Genomic DNA, 20,019 nt, shown 5'->3' with positions numbered 1-20,019 from the left:
TGCTAATATGAGAATCAGTTTTCTAATAGGCTGAAAGCTGCTTCTTTCCGCCCTCGCGCATCAGTTGCTAAGAGGCGGGACTATAGGGTCCATAAAGGACTGAAGGCTCGAAGCCTCGCCCGTCCGATTGGTTGGTAGGGGGCGGGTCTTGTAGCGGATAGGCTGCTGGCCCTGCCAGTTCCGGGTTAGTTGCTGGGGAGGGGCACGTGAGGAGGAGGTGGCGTGAGGAGACCATGGCGGGAGGAATGAAAGTGGCGGTCTTATCTGCAGTTGGTGCCGGGCCCTGGAGCTGGGGGGCCGGGGGCGGTGGTGCAGTGCGACTGCTCCTGGTCCTCTCCGGCTGCTTGGTCTGCGGCTCAGGTACCGCCCGGCAGCAGCAGCCGAGGGAGCGGGTACCGAGGGGTTATATTTAGAAAAGTGGGGAGCGTCCCCAGGGCGTGGGCCGTTATTCTGACGGGCGCGGGCGTGGTGCGAAGGAAGAAGCTTCATCCTTGGCGAACGGGCGCCGGCACTGAGGGACCAGGGCCCTGGGGTGGCCTGCGGGAGCTACCCAGAGTGGGGAGGAGCTTGAAGCCTTTTTGGCGGAGACGGGGAGGCCTGCACTGGGTGAGAAGCGGTCCTGGGGGCTGCGTCCTGCTGCATGGGCCTCCTCGATTTTTTTTTTGTTGTTGTTGTTCAAAGGAAGGTGACCCGAGGACCGAATGGACAGGCAGAGCTGCCACTGGGAAGGGAGCATACCGTTCATTCAGAAAATTAGCAACACCTGAGCGTATGCTGTCAGGACTTGGCATGGGTGGCTGAACAGATAATTATAGTTCACTGAAATGCAGTGAGCTCTTTCAGTATCTTACGCCCTTGTAAGATCCTGGCTCCAACCGGCCCTATAGAACCGACCTGGAGCCGTTAAATTCCCGTTTCCAAAAACGCTAGTCAGTATCGAGTAGTTTTCTTTTGGAAATTTATTCATTCCTCAAGCAGACTTTCTTGATGCCTGCTACTGCATAATTGGCTCTGGACTGGGATGAAATTGTTTTCCTTTAACGCTCTAATTCAGAAAACCTAGAGTGTGTTTGTAAAAAAACCTCCTTCTACCCTTGTTAAGTGCACAACGGAAAGATAAGCGATGTTTCCAAGCTTCCACTGGAGGGAGTAGAGACTCATGGGGCTAAGGAGAATCGTATCTTGTAAACACATATGCTCTCTCACCTTTCCGTCGTTTGCTGCCTATCTCTTGCTGTCACTTATGATTATCCTTAGCTGCAGCTTTAAGGTTATCTCAGGATCCATAGAACTAGTTTCAAACTGCAGCGTCCTTCTGAAACGGTTTTTATAGGGAGAGGGGAATAGGTAACCAAGAAGGTACTTTTCCAGGGGCAGGGCCCAGAGTAACATTTGAAGGGCTACATATGATCTGAATGAACTTTGACCAGATGTTTAACCTTAGAGGCTGTGTATTGTGGAAATGAAAGAGAATATTTATATCAAAATGCTCCCACGTAGTCCGTGCTCAATCAGCAGGCTCAAAGTTTCTTTAATAAGGAGAGGAATGGGGACTTTTTGGCTTGGAGAAGGGTAAACTTGGGATACGTGTTCTTTGTGGCCTAATAGATCATGTAGGTGGCAGCTACAAGGAGACAATCATGTAATAGAGTAGAACTTTCTAAAAGTGGGATCTACCTAAAGAGAGAATGGAGTACTTCAAAAGGCAGGGAGTTCTTTTAGACCATTTGGCAAGTACAATTAAGTATAAGGAAGTAGAAAAATCACTTACTGTTTATTCCATTCAGAGGCAGTCCGTTAAAGCACGCTTTCTTCTGGTCTGTTTCCACATGTTTTTAATTAAAATTTTTTTTTGAATTGATAATATATTCATAAACTTGTCAGCACTTCAGTTCTCTTCCCTGGAGGCCACCAGTTGCTGCCAGAGATAGTTTTCTCATATGGTTTTGTAGCATAAACATTTTCCTATGTCATTTAAAATTCTTCATAAATGTTATTTTTAGTTTCATCCTGTGGACAGATTTTTTTTTTTTAGGATAGATTCTCAGAAATGGATTTATTCAATCAAAAGTGAAAATATATTTAAGACCCTTGAAACATCTTGCTAAAATATTTTTCTGAAAAGGTGTGCCGGTTTATACGATTATCAGCTATATTTGCTTGTGACCCATTCCCTTGCCAGCATTGGATATTCCAGACAGAAACACCTTTGCTAATTTGATAGATTGAAAGTGGCATCTTAATTTACTTTGCATTTCTTGCATTATTTGTGAGGAAGCATCTTTCAAATATTAATTAGTTATTTAATTTTCTGTTTAGAGTTTACATTTTTTGGAGAGTGTGTCCTTTGCTCTTGGCCTATTTATTGTGATTACTGTTTATTGGGATGTTTGTGTACTTTTAAAATCAGTTGATGAACTTTTTAATATTTTAAGGATGTATATTTTTATAATCTACTTATTACAGAACTTTAATTTGCCCCCTTTATCTTTTTAAATAGAAGATTTATATTTTTTATGTGATCACTTGATTTTATTCTTTAGATTTATTTCCATTGCTTTTGTACTTGAAGATTCCTCCAAAATTAAATTTTTGTATATGTATATTTTGTGGTACAATTTAATTATTTTTCATTTTACTTTTTAATCAGCGGTTAATGTTAGTATTTGGTGTGAGGTGAGTATCTAGATAGATTTTATTTTCCAAATAACCAGTCAGTTGTACCAGCATCACATTGAATAATCCTTTGCTAAGCCCACTAATTTAAGATGCTAGTTTTTAAGGAGCATTTTAAGATGCTTTTAAGTATGAACTGGATTACCTCTTGACAGAAATGAATAGAGGCTATTTAAGAATTAGAAGAGGTGGTTTTTCATAAATTTTTAGGGTCTTTTCTGGTCCTCACATACTATGAATCATTTTCATTACCTTCTACCAGTAGATGTTAAATGATCAGTGTTGTTGATTGATGAATATAAGTAAATACGAAGTTACTAACTTTTAAGTAGCTGGTTTATGGGTAAATACAGTAAGCAAGTTGTGATTCACTAAATTCCAAGGAGGCATTTTCCAAGAAGAACTAGATCTTTGGGCTCAGAAGGCATTTTTTAAATGTTTAATTTATTGTGCTTTTTAACATGCTGGCTAACTCACTTTGGGGAGGGGAAGGAAAGTGTTGTGTATGTCCTTTTGCTATGGGAAGCACAAGATTGTAACATGAGCATTTTGACAGCTTGTATATATTGAAGGTAATTGGTGTAGTTCTATGTTTTTCTAATAATTTAAGCTATAGCTGGAGTGGTGATTGTTTGCACAGATTATCCCCTTAGGCTGATTTGGTGTGTTTTCCCTCTCAATGAATTTCCAAAGATATGGCTGGCCAAGGTGCTGATTTCTGTAGGAGATTGGTGTTAGAGAGGTTTGTTTGTTTATTTACAGTGCTTTCCTTTGAATGGTGTGGAACTTGGGTAAAGGAAGGTTTAAGAAAATGTTGCTTGTTAAATTATTTATTTATTTGTCCGTGGGATCTTAGTTCCCTGACCAGGGATAGAACCTGCGCCCCCTACAGTGGAAGCACGGGAGTCCTAACCACTGGACCGCCAGGGAATTACCCCCAAAATGTTGCTTTTTATAAAAGTTTTATTCCTTTAGGAAAATGACATTGAAGAATTTTAAAATTGGTTTAAAAATACTGATGTCTTTTCTTGGCATTAAATTTTTCAAATCTCCTGTGCTATTGACATATTATTTGTATCTTACTACCCTCTTGAAAATAATAATGGGCTTAAAGAGATGTTGTGTTATATTACTTGGTGCTGTGGGAGAAAGGAGTTAATAAAGTGTGACTCTTAGGTTTTTTAAAATTTATTTGTAAATACACAGTTTTAAGCTTTACATAATCTTACTCTCTTACAGTCTCCAGAAGAAAATAAACTCTTGATCCATATTTGTGAGTGGGTGTTCTTTCAGTATATTTGGGCTTGCTAGTGAAACAAATGTCAATAGGATTTTGAAAGGGTTTCATTTTATGAAAAATAGGCTTGGAGGAAATCCAAATTACTATTGAATTAAACCCTAGTGAGAGATTGATAGATGAGGTTCAGGACATACTACTCCAAAATATGGCACCTTGGCATATTGACTATTTTAAGCTGAGGGAGTTTGAGAAAACAGCAAAGCCGAAAAGTCACTCTGACCTCCCGCACTTTGCCCTCCTTCCTTGAAATAGGCCATGAAATCCTCATGTGAGAGGTGTCCTCCCTATACCTGGAGGAAAGGAGCATCCTTGTCTTCGAAGACAAACGGGCATGAAGAAGAATCCTAATAAACAGGCCTTGCTCAGTTTCCCCCACTTTACTACACTTACCTCATACTTAACCTGTCGTTCCTCTGCAAATGTCCACTTTTCGTCAAACCTAGCATAAAAGTACGTGGGTCTGTTTCTTTGGGTCTTTATTTCCTTAGAGGTTTTCATGTCACATAAAAGATATGAAATAAATTTGTATGATTTTCTCCTGTTAATATGTCTTTGTCAGTTTAATTTTTGGACCCAGCCAGGGACCCAAGACGGTCAAGGAAAACTTTTCCTCCCCTGCAATATCAAGACTGAATTTTAAAATATTGAGATATAATTCACATACCATAAAATCCACCCTTTCATTGGTCTTCCGTATACAGTTGATCCTTGAACAACACAGATTTGAATTGCATGGGTCCACTTATACGTGGATTTTTATTTTCAATAAATACATACTATAGTACTACCTGATCTTTGGTTGGTTGAATCCACAGATGCGGAACTGTGGATCTAGAGGGCTAACTAAAGTTATACGCTGATTTTTGACTGAGCAGAGAGGTGGCATCCCTAACCATGGTTGTTCATGGGGCAGCTGTATTCACAGTATTGTGCAACCATCACCACTGACTAATTACAGAATTTTTTTTAATAGATTTTATTTATTTATTTATTGGCTGCGTTGGGTCTTCCGTTGCTGTGCGTGGACTTTCTCTAGTTGCTGCGAGTGGGGGCTACTCTCTGTTGCGGTGCGAGGGCTTATTGTGGAGGCTTCTCGTTGCGGAGCATGGGCTCTAGGTGCGCAGGCTTCGGTAGTTGTGGCATGCGGGCTCAGCAGTTGTGGCTCGTGGGCCCTAGAGCACAGGCTCAGTAGTTGTGGCACACGGGCTTAGTTGCTCCACGGCATGTGGGATCTTCCAGGACCAGGGCTCGAACCTGTGTCCCCTGCATTGGCAGGCGGATTCTTAACTACTGCAGCACCAGGCATCCCCAGAATATTTTTATTACTCCAAAATGAGGCCCCATACCCCTTAAAGGTCTCTCCCCATTCCCTTCTCCTCCTAGCCCCTGACGACCACTAATCTACTTTCTGCGCCTTTGCTTATTCTGGATATTTATATAAATGGAATCATTTAATATGTGGACTTTTTCTTGACTGGCTTTCATTCAACAAAAAGTTTTTAAGGTTCATGTTGTAGTATGTATCAGTACTTTTATGGCTGAATAATATTCCATTGTATCAATAATACCGCATTTTGCTTATCCGTTGATCAGCTGATGGACATTTGGGGTGTTTCCACTTTTTGGTTATTATGGATATTGCTGCAGTGAACATTTGTGTACAGGTTTCGGTGTGAACATGTTTTCACTTCTCTTGGGTGTATACATAGGAGTGGAATTGCTGTGTCATGTAATAATTGTGTTTTAGTTTTTGAGGAACTGCCAAGCTGTTTTCCAGAGAGACTGTACCATTTTACATTCCCACCAGCAATGTGTGAGGGTTCCAGTTTCTGCACATCCTTGCCAACACGTGGTTATTGTCCTCTTTTTGATTAGAGCCATCCTAATGAATGTGAAGTGGTATTTCATTGTGGTTTTGACTTGCATTTCCATAATAGCTAATGATGTTGAATCTCTTTTCATTGTGCTTATTGGCCATTTGTGTATCTTCTTTGGAGAAATGTCTATTCAAATCCTTTATGCATTCTAAACATTGGGTTATTTCTCTTTTTATTGTTGAATTGTAGTAGTTCTTTATATATTCTGGATATTAGACCCTTATCAGATATATGATTTGCAAGTATTTCCTCCCACTTTGTGGGTCATCTTTTCACTTTCTTGATAGTGGCCATTGAAACACAAAAGTTTAAAATTTTTGAAACCATTGTCAAATCCAAGGTCACAAAGGTTTACACACCTGTTTTCTTCTTCTAAGAGTTTTTTAGTTTTCGTTCTTAATATTAAGGTTTGTTTGTTTTTTTTGTTTTTTTGTTTGTTTTGCTGTACGCGGGCCTCTCACTGTTGTGGCCTCTCCCGTTGCGGAGCACAAGCTCCGGACGCGCAGGCTCAGCGGCCATGGCTCACGGGCCCAGCTGCTCCGCGGCATGTGGGATCTTCCCGGACCGGGGCACGAACCCGCGTCCCCTGCATCGGCAGGCGGGCTCTCAACCACTGCGCCACCAGGGAAGCCCAATATTTAGGTTTAAGACCGAATTTAACTTCAAAATTAGTCTGCGCTTCACTCTAAAACCATTTTGAACTGATGGGTGTCATTACCTTTTTTGTGTGTGTAACTTTGGCTTTGTAAGGTTTGTTTGAGGTTTTTGTGTTTTGGGGTGTTTTGTTTATTTAAATCTACCCACCTTTATACTAAGAACCAAAGAGTTAACTAAATTTCCCCTGAGAGTAGCACTAAATGAGTTGGTAAGTACAGTGTAGAGCAAGGAAGAAGATATGGAAATGTTTTGTGGTGAAGAAGGTAACTTGTGCAAACTTGGGTGGGAAGATATGATAATGGTCACTTGTAAACCTTAAATTAGCTGAGATTGAATATAAATTCCTCAGGGGAGATCTGTTTTGGTAAAATCAGAGGGACTGCATATGTTCATAGGCTGCTCTTAAAACTTGAATGAAACAAAACAGCTGGAAAAAAGCAACTTTGCAGTCTTTTAGTATCTGCTTAAAGTACTCTAAATACAAAAAGTGTTGCTAATTCTGTTCATCCTACTCAGGATATGGATAGAGAAAGTCACCAGATGGGGTTACTTTAGCTATGCCTTTATAAGAGAAACAGGACCTGGGTGTGAATGTCAGTTTAGCTGTTTACTAGCTGTGTGACTTTGGACAAATTACTTAATCTTTCCTAAGCATCAGTTTCCTCATTTGTAAAATGGGGGTTATGAGAGTACCAACCTCACAGCATTGCTGGGAGGGTTAAATGAGACAGACAACATACTGTCTGTCTTAATAAACACGTAATAGTGGCTTTTATTATTACTTATCCTGGATTAGTGACTATTTGTAATATTTAACTAATTACATTTGGCAGGAATAAGACTGCCTTATTTCTTCTCTCATCTCAGTTTTCTTCTTCGTGTCTTAGTCGCTGATATTTTTAACCCCAGCTTTAAGAAAGTGGTCAGTTTAATTCTTTTTATGAAATGAGTTATAGTTACTAGCTTGTTCTGTTATTATACTTAATTATTTTCTTTCTTTGCATAAAGCCGGAATTGATTTAAACGTGGTCATGCTTCAGGAATCCAAAGTTTATTATATGAATACCAGTCAACAATCCTGTTATAAAAATGTGCTTATCCCGAAGTGGCATGATATATGGACACAGATACAGGTAATGATTTGGAGGCTCCTGGCAGGGGCAGTTTCTGTGAATATCTGTCTGTCTGTGATTAGTGAGTACATTGACACTTTCTTCCCTTCTCACATGCAGTTAAAAAAAAAATATATATATATATATATATGTGTGTGTGTGTGTGTGTGTAAAATTAACAACCTTGATAAGATTATGATTATTCTTAATCTCATCAGTGTTTTCATCAGTAAAGCATTTATGCCTATTTTGTGTTTCTCTCTCTGTTTCTTTAAGTGGCCTGAGATAAACTTCCTTCCTCCTTTTCCCCAAGAGAGTACTTCCTTCTCTTCCCCTCACTCCTTTTACACTCACAGAGACACAGACACACACATATAGACCTCTCTTTCTTTTTAAAGGTCTTAGGCCTTCTTTGGGCTGGAAACTGTTGCGTGCCTATCAGGATGTAAACTCTCGCCTTGCTGCTCCTATTCTATTTTGATTCTACACAAGGTGTTGCATAAATGCCCTGAGCTGAAGTTTCCCCTTGATAGAATGACTTTGGTCTCATTTATTTCATAACACTGTTGAGCCAGAGTGTCTGGCTGTAATGATTGAACAAAATGAGTCCTTGGAAATGTTTCTGCTGCTATAAGCATAGTTACTGATAAGGGATTTGTTCACATCAAAAACATAAGGTGGGCTCGTGGGTTTTTAAAAAAAATTCTCTTTTTTCATTGTCTGATATAAAGATCATATTCCATCTGGAGCACATTATAACCAACATTTACCCATAATCAGTGATTTGTGACAAAGGGTTGAACTTTTCAGCTTGTCATTATGGGAAACATTTTTGGTGCTGTTTATGCCTGGCAGTTTTCTTAATATTCTAGACCCTTGCTTTGCATGATCTCTCATAAATAGCTGTATTGGTAACTCTTTCAGCTTGGAAGTCTTTTTTTCCCCCCTATGTTCTGGCCTAATACTAGATTCAGATCATGTTAACAATAAAACATTCTAACAGCTGCCTCTCTGTACCATGTACAGTGTTATTTGCCCAGTTATCTTTTAGCTGCTGTATCTCTGTATTTCTCATAAGCCTGTGGAAAGCTGGTGCCATTATTGATTTAGTTATTTACTCTAAAGGTTTTTTTTTTTTAATTATATTTGTGAAAATTTTAAATTCCTACTTTCTTCTTTCTCATCCTGATTTTACTTGTGTTACAGATTCGGGTAAATAGTTCCAAACTGGTCCGAGTCACCCAGGTGGAGAATGAGGAGAAACTGAAGGAGCTAGAGCAGTTTAGTATCTGGAACTTTTTTTCCTCCTTTTTAAAAGAGAAATTGAATGACACCTATGTTAACGTGGGTCTATACAGCACAAAAACCTGCCTCAAAGTTGAGATTATAGAGGAAGACACCAAGTACAGTGTCACTGTGACCCGGAGTAAGTCTTACCTCTGTTTTTCTGATGGATTCTCTGGTGAGAAGGGACTGAGCTTTCGAGGATGTAATTAGTGAGAAAAGTCAGCCCAAGACAGCTCCATTTTGGTTCTGATTATAACCTGAATATACCACTGCTCCAAACAGTTCAGAGAGCCTCCACCCCTCATAAAACCCTTTAAGCCTAGATTTGAGACTTTACCATAAGTCATTCTGAGTACTTCCTTACCTGGAATTGTGAAGACTTGTATTTCTAATACTTCCAATGGCTCTGAGCTGATATGCCTAGTATTCTTCAGAGTAAGATAGATGTATTCCTTGTCTTCTGGGCACTTATAGACAAAGATAGATGTCTTGAAATGTACAGGTCTACATTTGAAGACATGAATGGTTAACAATAAAAACTAAAGAAGGGTAGAACTGAATACCTCACAAACAAAAGAATATATGTGGAACCATAAATAAATATGAAGATCACTGCAGTTTCAGGCTTATTCAGTCTAATTGGGAGTTTTCCCTTCTCTGAATGTGTCTGAGAAAGCTTCACAGAAGAGGTGGACCATTATCCTCTTGGATTCTCTGTGACTTTTGGTCTCTCCTTGGTAACTACTGTCTTAGGAGAGTAATGTTTTAAGTAGTAGAAATGTTCCTGGGTTTTGCTACGAAATACATTGTGCCCTTCCAACTGTCCTAGGGTTCCACAGTTCTTTGGTTGAACAGGATCAGCCTGTTTTTTGGTGTTCCTTTTGCATTTACTGATCCCTCTCACTCTTCTGTTTGTGGACTTCCCCTAGACTCAAGAGCTCTTGAATGTGAAAGCTGTGGGAGTGTCTGGTATGCCAGTAAGGGGTCTATGCTTGGGCCCCCTGGTCCTGGGTGAGATGTGTTTTGAGTATAGGCTTTTCCAACACAGTGCTTGTGTAGCGAAGAGAAGTAGGTGGTGGTGTTGGTCAAGCAGAGACCAACAGTTAGAGAACAGCAGAGGGCCCTGACCCCAAGTTCTGGGCTGATCTGAATCCGAGCGTGTGTGACTTAAGGCCCGAAAACCAGAGTGGTGGAGACCCCTTGTGGGCGACTGCATGAAGCGCTGATGGCACTATGACTCCATCAAAAGCAAAGCTTAGCTTCTTTTAGCCTTAGCTTAGTAGCCAAAATAAAAATAAACTCTTGAGGGAAGTACAGGTTAGACAGAGACCTAATTATACTTTCTCTTTGGAAGGGCGCCCAGGCTTTGTGTGGAATTTAAAATGCTGTTTAGGTGGGCTGTTTGCATATATTTTATTAGCTGACCAATGATGCCAACATTGTCTTTTATTCTGTAATGCCTTAAATTGTTTTGTTCCCATATTAAGCAGAAGTCTTTTATTTATTTCAGGATTTGACCCCAAACTCTTCCTCATTTTTCTCCTTGGACTTATTCTATTTTTTTGTGGTGACTTGCTGAGCAGGTAGGTTCCAAGGCTAGCGGGCAGAATGAGGAGGCTCAGACCTACCCTGCTTGACTTTTTTTTTTATTCATTCTTGGCTGCGTTGAGTCTTCATTGCTGCGCACGGGCTTTCTCTAGTTGCGGCGAGTGGGGGCTACTCTTCATTGCAGTGCGCGGGCTTCTCACCGTGGTGGCTTCTCTTGTTGTGGAGCACGGGCTCTAGGCGTGTGGGCTTCAGTAGTTGTGGCACATGGGCTCAGTAGTCATGGCTCGCGGGCTCTAGAGCACAGGCTCAGTAGTTGTGGCGCACAGGCTTAGTTGCTCTGTGGCATGTGGGATCTTCCCAGACCAGGGCTCAAACCCATGTCCCCTGCATTTGCAGGCAGATTCTTAACCACTGCGCCACCAGGGAAGTCCAACCCTGCTTGACTTTTATCATAAAGACTTGAAGTGCTGCCATTCCCTTTTCTAGGACCTTTATGGATGGCTAGGCCATTGCCTGCTTCAATAATTTAAAAAAATAATATGTGTTATAATTATTTTCTTGTATTAATAAGATTGGTAATAATGAAATTCCCCCATTAGGTTACCCATCATGTGTGGGATTTAGCCAATACAGCACCACCCTTTCCACCGTTAGAAATGTTTAGCCCTCATTTTTACAGGGCTGTGTGTTGATGAGTTTCATGCTGTTCAGAAGTAAAGAAACAAATATCAACCACTTACTCATTTCCTGCCTTTAGGAACCTACTAGCTAGATGAAACAGACATGTACAAATATAAAGAAAACATATAGATAACAAACATTGAACAAAGGTAGAATTAACATTAACTTTGAACACAAGGAGAATATTTGTGGAATAGTGAATGAAAGCTTACCAATTGAAGTTCAACTGGAGCAAGGTTGGTGGAAGTTGTTCCTTATTTTGGGGATCCTGAGAGAAACTCAAAGTGAGCGACGGATATCTGGTAGAAAGAACCTAGAAGAGGAAGAGGAGCTCTCTGTTCTGTGCCCTGTGTTTGGTTTATCCTTCTGGGTAATCAGTTCAGTTCTAGTTTCCAATGTCTACTGGGGCTCTTCCTTCTCCCTAGAGAAGCTGTGCAGTTCCCAGAAGAAAGATTCCCATTAGAAATTGCCTGGGGAGAGGTACTGGGGATGGGAGCGGGAGACTAAGCAGAGGTTTATTACTGGGATATATTTGAGGGGCCCTTATTGATACTAATCTTCACAATCTGGCAGCAACTACATTGTACTAGTCTCTTCAGTTTTCTCATCTGAAGTGTTGGGCAAATACCTGCTCTCACCATGTACCTTTTTTCTATCTTTTGGCTGGGTTAGTTGTCTAGTTTGAACAGTGCCATATATGAATACACACGTAGTCATGAAATGAATTTTATCTCTGCAGAAGTCAAATCTTCTACTATTCCACTGGGATGAGTGTGGGAATTGTGACCTCTTTACTAATCATCATTTTTATGCTGTCCAAGTTTATGCCCAAGGTAAGAAGCAGAATCCTCATATGCAGTTAGGATGAGCTTGGATAGTTGAAGGATTGTTTTTGGATAATCTTACAGCACTGAAAATTTGCATTGATGGCTGATAAGTAAATGTCCTACTCTTTCCTTGATTCAGAAAGGTACTTTCCATGATGAAACTTGCAGCCTCATTACATACAATCTCTCCCTTTTTATTTGAAATCCTGTATACAGTGGGGGTGATTAAAGTCTTCTTCCTGTTTGTTAATTACATAGATTATATAGCCAGGCTTTTAAGTTATTTAGCATCTCATTTTCCCAGTTTTCTTTGCAGACTGTACCATTTAAAATATAAAGGACATCTTTTTAAGAGATGTGTTTTGTGCATTTTTAGTAGGTTGAATTTTTTTTTTTTTTAAATCACAGTTCTATTTTGTTTCTTTTATGTATGGAAAGCCCATTGTAACTTTTTGCTTTCACTTCTACTCTTTCTTAGAAAAGTCCCATTTACATCATCCTGGTAGGAGGCTGGTCCTTTTCTCTGTACCTCATTCAGCTAGTTTTTAAAAATTTACAAGAGATCTGGAGATGTTACTGGCAGTATCTTTTAAGTAAGTGTTGTTGGTTTTGCTTTACTTTTTATATGTTTATAGGCTGTTTTAGTTAATTTGATCATGAAAAGATGTTCCTTGCTTACTGCTTACAGGAGTTTAATAGTCTATGCCATTTTGTTAACTTGTAAGAATCATAGTTCTTTACTTATTTCTAACCCCTCTATACAGTTGTGACCTTCTCTTAAATTAAAATGATGCTGCTAGGGAGAAGACTTTAATTTCTTGGTGTTTATAAATACGTCTCTGTTTACACAATAGGCATCTTTCTGAAAAGCCGTAAATTGACTTTATGAATATAATCATATTTTAAATACACTTGAGGACCTTAAGAAGTAAAGGACTCTACAGTGAACCTTATCTATAAAGCGAGAATCTTTTGGTTATAAAGATAGTAACTCTTAATCTATCCTTTGAGAGCAGATTAATCTGGATTTTCATATATTAGGTTTTTTAAACAGACTATTTTAGAGTTGTTCAACATGTAGGTTTAATTCTCCATTTGAGAATTAAATAAATTTAGGATAGTAGAAAGGATAGAAGCTTAAAGAGATTAATATATATGAATAATGAAAAAAGTGTGAATAATTGAGTAAAGATCTTACCTATTTCCCTGGTTCATTAGGCGCTACATAGTGAATTTACTGCTGCTCCCCACACAGATTATTTTTACCAACTGTAGATTAAAAAGAATGTCTTCTGATAACTCTTCTCATAGGCTATGTCCTTGCAGTTGGATTCATGAGTTTTGCAGTCTGTTACAAGTATGGGCCCTTGGAGAATGAACGAAGTATCAACCTGCTGACTTGGACCTTGCAGCTGATGGGCTTATGTTTCATGTATTCCAGTATCCAGATACCACACATTGCCCTTGCCATTATCATCACTGCACTGTGTACTAAGAGCGTGGAGTACCCTATTCACTGGCTGTACATCACCTACAGGTGACTGAAAGGCAGTGTAACTTTGTACTGAAACATGCAATGTGGGATGCAGTTGCTGCAAAAGGAGACAGAGGTGTTGACCTGGGAGCCTCTTTGTTAATGCAAATTTATGGTATTATGCTTCACTTTTATTTCCTTCAAGTCTTTCTTTTTAGATTCTCTGTAGGCATTTTTATAGAATTTATAAATTCTGGTTATTTTATATATAAAATAAAAACATCTAGTAAAGTGTCACGTGTTCTTGTTACCACTAGGTGATGCAAAGTACATCACGTTTATACCGCATACCTCAGGTCACCTGGTTTCAGATTATTTCACACTGGCTCTCAGGTTGCTCTGGGAGTCCTATTCTTTTTTTTTTTTTTTTTAATTTATTTTTGGCTGTGTTGGGTCTTCGTTTCTGTGCGAGGGCTTTCTCTAGTTGTGGCGAGCAGGGGCTACGCTTCATCGCGGTGCGCAGGCCTCTCACTATCGCGGCCTCTCTTGTTGTGGAGCACAGGCTCCAGACGCGCAGGCTCAGTAGTTGTGGCTCACGGGCCTAGTTGCTCCACGGCACGTGGGATCCTCCCAGGCCAGGGCTCGAACCTGTGTCCCCTCCACTGGCAGGCAGATTCTCAACCACTGCGCAACCAGGGAAGCCCCCTGGGAGTCCTATTCTTAGTTTAAGATGTAATTCAAAGCATGTTGTCACTTTGTATGGTGACTGTGGAATGGTCATAGGTTCTGAGGTTATCAATGTTCTTTCTATTACAGATAGTCAAAGTAATGCCTTCAGTTCGGGGGGAACCAAGTTAATGAACCACAGTCTTATGCCATCATTTCTTGGGAAATAAATATTTTGTCTGTCACTTATTGGAAAATAAGTGAATTTGTTCACATTACTGAATAATATTGACGACTCTGACTTGTCACTCATAGTCTAACATGTCAAGGGTACATTATAACTAAAGATGTCTGTAGAAGAAAGGTGGGAGCAGTGACTCTTAATGCTCAGGGTCTCTGCTGTATGCTTGACCCACTGAAGGGAGTTAGACGTAAGGGTGGATGTAGATTACTGATTAATCATTCATGATGTTATTTTGGTGAGCACAGAAAGATGTGTAATGCAACAGAAAAGACTGTCCCCCCTCGTCTTCTGACAGAAGAAGAATATCGGATACAAGGAGAGGTAGAGACCCGAAAGGCTTTAGAGAAGCTTAGAGAATACTGCAACAGTCCAGACTGCCCGGCTTGGAAGACTGTTTCTCGAATCCAGTCTCCAAAAAGGTAAATAAACTCTTTGCCAGAAGTGCCAAGTGTCTGTCAGGGTGCTTGTGACCTTCAGTTTTAACAGAGATTATGCTTCTGTAATCATTTTGTATTTGTGGCTTTGTTTTCCTTGTTCATCTAGGAGTAGTCAAGAGAAAGGTACTCATATCGCATGTTAAGCAGTAGCCTGTTTTCTGATTCCTCAAAGAACTATTTACTCTAGCTTTGATTTTAGCATTGAGATGAGAAGACTTTAGTACCATATTAAGTTTCCCCTTTGATAGTTTTGCACTGCTCTCTTGAGTGTTTTTTTTTTTAATTTTTTTTTTTTTTAGGAGAGGGGATCCTTTTTATTTGGAAACATGTGAAGCTTCAATTTGGAATCCTGATGGCATAAAGTTTATAGGGCCATAAACACAAATAAATGTGTAATGCCCCTTAATCTTATCAGGATTACGGATGACTAAAGGAACTTTAGCACTTCCATAACTAAAAAGGGTAACTAAACTTCCATAACTAAAAGTGCTTATTAAGCAGGATGGGGTTGCAGGAGATGTTGGCCTATGATCCCAGCTTTCCTTTTCTTCTTATTTCTTGCTTTAGTCTACTTACCTGCCAGAGTAAGGATAAGGGTGTTGGCTAGACTCAATATAATTTGAGCTGAGAGCATACCAAGGGTTTCAGTTTGCTCTTATTTTGAAAGAAAACAGGACAGAAGGCAGGTTCCTAATGAGTATTATCTTCTGTTTTTCAGATTTGCTGACTTTGTGGAAGGATCTTTCCACCTCACACCCAATGAGGTTTCTGTCCATGAGCAGGAATATGGGTTAGAGAGCATTATTGCCCAGGATGAACTCTATGAAGAAACATCCTCTGAAGAGGAGGACTTAGATTCTCGGTACCCCCCCATCACACAACAGAACAGCTTCTTGACTTAGGTGGTCGTCAGTTATTTTTATGTGGATTGGCTTGGTACCTCAATGGTCCAGGTTGCATGTGTTGCACAATTGCTTCTCAAATCTTGGAAGTTGAGTGAGATAGTGCTGAAATTCTCCCGCTGAAATTAGAGGCCTGAGTAGACCTCCCTCTGGAAATGGTCTTGGTGGTCTCTGGGGTCCCGAGGAAGCAGAGTGGATAAAGTAGTGACTGTTTCCCAACACGTCCCATTGGTTAAGTTCTTGGCCCACCTTTATATTTCCGAAGAAACTGGATTGCCACAGCTAGCATGGCATTCCAGCTCCTCTTTGAAAGTTGATTCAGTCGTGGCATTTCAAACTCAGAAGTGATAACTGTTATATGTGAAGTAATGCTTTCAGACTATAGGCTGCATCTTTCAGAGACAAATCCACAAATCTGAGCCTCTTTTACTTCTGCTTTTATTTCAGTGACTTTAGCATAATCCTTGTTTCAACTGTTTTAAGAGGAAAATAGATTATTATTTGTCTGTCTTGTTTTTTAAGTGAATACATTTTAAAAAAATGTGACAAACTCGTTCCAGAGCCAGCAAGTGCTCCAGAGTGACCAGCCCAGTAGGCCCCTACGTATTTATTAATATGGATTATCCATTAAAGCCCGAGGAGTGTTGTGCTGAGCTTTGGATTAGTTCTCACACCTATGATATTCTAAGTCCTGCCTGCAGGCCTTTCTGTAGATGAGGTCTGTTGGGGTTTTTATTATATTTAACTTTCAATTCTATTTTAAAAATAGGTTTGCATTCTTCCCTTCTAAGTCCTCGTTGCCCCATTTGCCCTTTCAGGAAGGGTCTATTCTGTCACCTCTGAAGTATATACATTTCAGTATATACATGTTTATATATACAAGTATATACATTTAAGTATATACATGTTTCATTAAGTATATACATGTTTCATTTCTTATATTCTCTTCCCTTTGGTTTATAATAGCATTGTTTCTGCTGATTAGGAGGAGTGATCTTATTTAGGGAATTTAAATGCTTTTTAAGGTTCTCCATTTTTCCTGTCAGTGGGTCACATATCTTTGAATTGCTGTGGGATCAAGAAACTATCTCCTTTTCCCTTGCCTTCCTTTGTCTACCCATTCTACCTATTCTTTTCAGCCTTTCCGTACCACCTGTATCCCTCCCCACCGGAAGTCTGGCTAATTTGTGAGCCTAAAACTATCTGTGAAGGTTCTTGATACAATATACACATTGTAGCTATGTGGCTGCCGCAGTTTGCATTGTCAGGAGATAGACCTCCAGATAATCCTTATGCCTCTGGGTGCCTGTTCAGCCATCAGGAGCAGATGCACTTTTCTATGAACTTATTGTACTTATTTGCAATTCCATTTCTGACCAGAGGTTCATGCTGCCTTTTATTACAGTGGCATTGGTTTCACTTTCTTTTGCCATTGCAAAGTACCCTTATAAACAAGCATTGCCATTTATGAGGGAGCAAATTCCCAAGTCTCTGTCATTCGCTTGGTTCTGTCTTTGTGACCCTCGTACCTTGGAAAAAGCTATAATTACTTTATTCAGGAAGATAGACACTGATGGCAGGAGCACAGCATTGGACTGACTGGCTTAACCATGATCATGGAGAAGGCAGATGATTTTTTAAAAAGCTGTAATGACTCCTTCAGACCAGCCATTAACAGATCATGTTGAAAGGTTCTGGACTCCATTACAGACTTCCAAAATGTCAGTTCTGAGATTCCCTTCCAGGTGACCAGTTGATTTTTTTCTGCCGGTGTTTCCCACAGCTTTAAACTGTCCTAAAGTGACAACTACCTCAGTTGGCAGCAGATAGACATATAGCAGAAAGTGAAAAATAAGCAGTATTTGGACAGATGCCATGGGTTAAAGTTGCTTTATATTAGGAAACCTTTCTATCTTTGTGAATTATGTACGTGGTAACATTTTATCTCTCTACAAAGAACTGTTAAGACCGCTGAAATTTACTATTTTTTGCCTCATTAATAGAAATCGAGACTTAGCATGTTTGAGCCTAAGCTGATTTGAAAGAATAATTCGGCTGTACAAATGGTCTCAGGATTCCCTGGAGACTTTGGTGCCTTCCCCATATAACTACTTAGAGACATGGTTGCTTGCCTCCAGTGTGACTTTTCCCGACTCATGTCTTTATTTCAGCAAGAAAGCATTGTGAAGTAGAGAAAGATTCTCGTCTTTTTCTGTTTAGTAAACCCCTTGTGATATACAGTTTCCATCTCAAGATGAGTTTTTCTCACTGTGTTTGAATTTGGGATGAGTAAAATCAAACTCAGTTTATTACTCCCTGTCTGGTAGTTGGAAAACTGAGCTGTAGGCAGTGGCAATGACAATGGGTCCTGCAGCATGAGAGCTGCTCTCAGACAGTGAAGGACGGTGCCTCTGGTGTGCTGTGTCCTTGCCCTGTCTTCTTGTGTGGCTCTGCCCCAGATGCTTCAGAGCCTCTGTGCGCCTGGAGATTGCTTGACTTCGTAAACCTTTTTTAGGAGCTGTTCTTGTCTCCCTTTTGGCCACTGAGTCTGCTGGCTCAGTCACTACTTGAAGCCCCCACTTAATTTTCAGTTACAGCTCTTGCAGTTTCGGCATAGTCTCGTCTCAGACAGATCTCATCAAGAAGGATTGAAGGGATAACTGTGGAGTGAGCTGGACATTGGAGCTACGTCTGCTGCCATGTCAGCATCTTGCTCGGCAAATATCAAGCTGTAAATTGGCCCTAGGGCTCTGGGTCCCATCAGCATCAGAAATCTATTGCCCCTAATGGGTCTGACCAAGTTGTGTAGAGCATGACTCCCATTAATGGGAATACAAGAGCCAACTGGCCTAAAACATTTCCCCTTCACTTTCCCACTCAGATTACTTTCAGAAGACCCATGGAACCAATGACTGATAATAAGGAAAATTTAGCAACTTTGATATCTTCTAATAAGAAATTCCTATCAGCCACTTCATCCCACCAAAACTAGTTTACTTCTTCCCCCAAATTCATGACCTTTATGTTAGTTACGGGATTTTGCTGATGATAGACTTTGAGTCCCAGTGTTCCATTTTGTGCTAATACATCCCATTTTAGGGCCTAGCCTTCTCTTCATTGACTGTGTTCCCTTCAACCCAATCCCCACTTTACATATACAATAGAGAGTTGATGAATGAAAGGACCCAAATAGGCCAGATAGTTCCCCCAGGCCCTGATATCCATAAAAGGCTTGGGAATGGATTATGCAATTGCCCTCAATCTTTTTGTTGTTCCAGAAAAAATGATGGGCCCAGATGGATGCCTACATAAAAATGGTTCCTAGCTGTGTACTCATAACTTTTCTCTGAATTGAGTAGTGAAAGTTGAAGTAGGAGAAAAGGAAATTAAATGTCCTTCTAGTATTCCTTTGGACTCGGGTCTGACATAAGAGATAATAACCTATATTGAAATGCCAAGAATTTTATCTGAATCAAGGAGAGGACAGTTTGACAGATTTATTATGCCTTCATGTTACATAGGCACTGAAACCAAGTAATAAACATAAAATAGCCATTGCACAGGCAAATGCACCTAAAACCTTTTGTTTATGTTTTGATGTAGCAGAAATTGATTTTTAGGGAAACCTATGCAATTGTGGTGTTCCGGGGGTATCTCTTGGTAACTTAGCTTATGGATTCAGTTGCTATTGAGTTGGATTCTAGACAGTTATTACCTTGAAAAGGGAATTTGGTGCCTTATATGATGGGAGCCAGAGACTGCTGGGAATAAACAAAGCGGATTCACACCAGTGTCAACACACAGCTTTAGTGGGGAAGGGGATGGCACACAGTATCCCCAAATTTGGGGCTTTTGTCTCCCATACCCCCCGCCCATGTGTCTCATCTTCCTTTTCACACTCTTGACAATAACTTGAAAATGGTGAAACCACCTTCTCCGAAATTTTCTACAGCATGGACAACATTCTTTTCTTATTAACATAATAGATAGCTCATAAGGTGAGTGTTAGAACTGTTACAGCCTGCAGTTGCCTCCCTTTATCAAGTTTCTAGAATTGATGGTGAAATAGGGAGTTACTGGGTAAGTTTTAGCCTGTGGGTAATGCCTTAGTGTTATTTTAAAAGATTTGTCATTTATATTTAAAATAAGTTCATGAATGTTTGAAAGCAACAAAATGATCAGGGATGACTCTTTGCCATGGGTCTCATTTTCACTCTTTCCTGTAAGGAAAAACAATGACGTCTTATTATATATTTTTTCATTTTTATTGTACAAGTTTGTAAGTAATCCCAATTTTAATAAAGTTTTATAGACTATATAGTGGTTTCTCT

The 20,019-nt window shown here is 39.9% G+C and overlaps 1 protein-coding gene across 3 annotated transcripts; it reads left to right on the top strand.

The window, feature by feature from the left end:
* The first annotated feature begins 194 nt into the window (after positions 1-194).
* NEMP1 (nuclear envelope integral membrane protein 1) lies at positions 195-20,006 on the top strand. 3 transcript variants are annotated; one of them, XM_033440405.2, is made up of 9 exons: positions 195-360; positions 7,519-7,643; positions 8,829-9,048; positions 10,420-10,492; positions 11,878-11,971; positions 12,444-12,558; positions 13,407-13,502; positions 14,645-14,768; positions 15,505-20,006. In XM_033440405.2, the coding sequence occupies exons 1-9, from the start codon at positions 234-236 to the stop codon at positions 15,686-15,688; spliced, it is 1,158 nt and encodes a 385-aa protein (XP_033296296.1). In that variant the 5' UTR covers positions 195-233; the 3' UTR covers positions 15,689-20,006. The 3 variants fall into 3 exon arrangements, with proteins under 3 accessions (XP_033296296.1, XP_033296295.1, XP_012390925.2); XM_033440404.2 differs by having other exon boundaries at positions 13,292-13,502; positions 14,595-14,768; XM_012535471.3 differs by having other exon boundaries at positions 13,277-13,502; positions 14,595-14,768.
* The last annotated feature ends 13 nt before the right edge of the window (positions 20,007-20,019 follow it).

This window comes from Orcinus orca, chromosome 11 (assembly GCF_937001465.1).
Source record: "Orcinus orca chromosome 11, mOrcOrc1.1, whole genome shotgun sequence".
Taxonomy (NCBI): domain Eukaryota; kingdom Metazoa; phylum Chordata; class Mammalia; order Artiodactyla; family Delphinidae; genus Orcinus; species Orcinus orca.
This window is presented reverse-complemented; position numbering and strand designations above follow the sequence as displayed.

Coding starts and splice junctions, on each gene's coding strand:
- NEMP1 (XM_012535471.3), top strand. CDS start 234: ATGGCGGGAGGAATGAAAGTGGCGGTCTTATCTGCAGTTGGTGCCGGG. Junction 361..7,518: donor CTGCTTGGTCTGCGGCTCAG/GTACCGCCCGGC, acceptor CTTTGCATAAAG/CCGGAATTGATTTAAACGTG. Junction 14,769..15,504: donor CGAATCCAGTCTCCAAAAAG/GTAAATAAACTC, acceptor TCTGTTTTTCAG/ATTTGCTGACTTTGTGGAAG.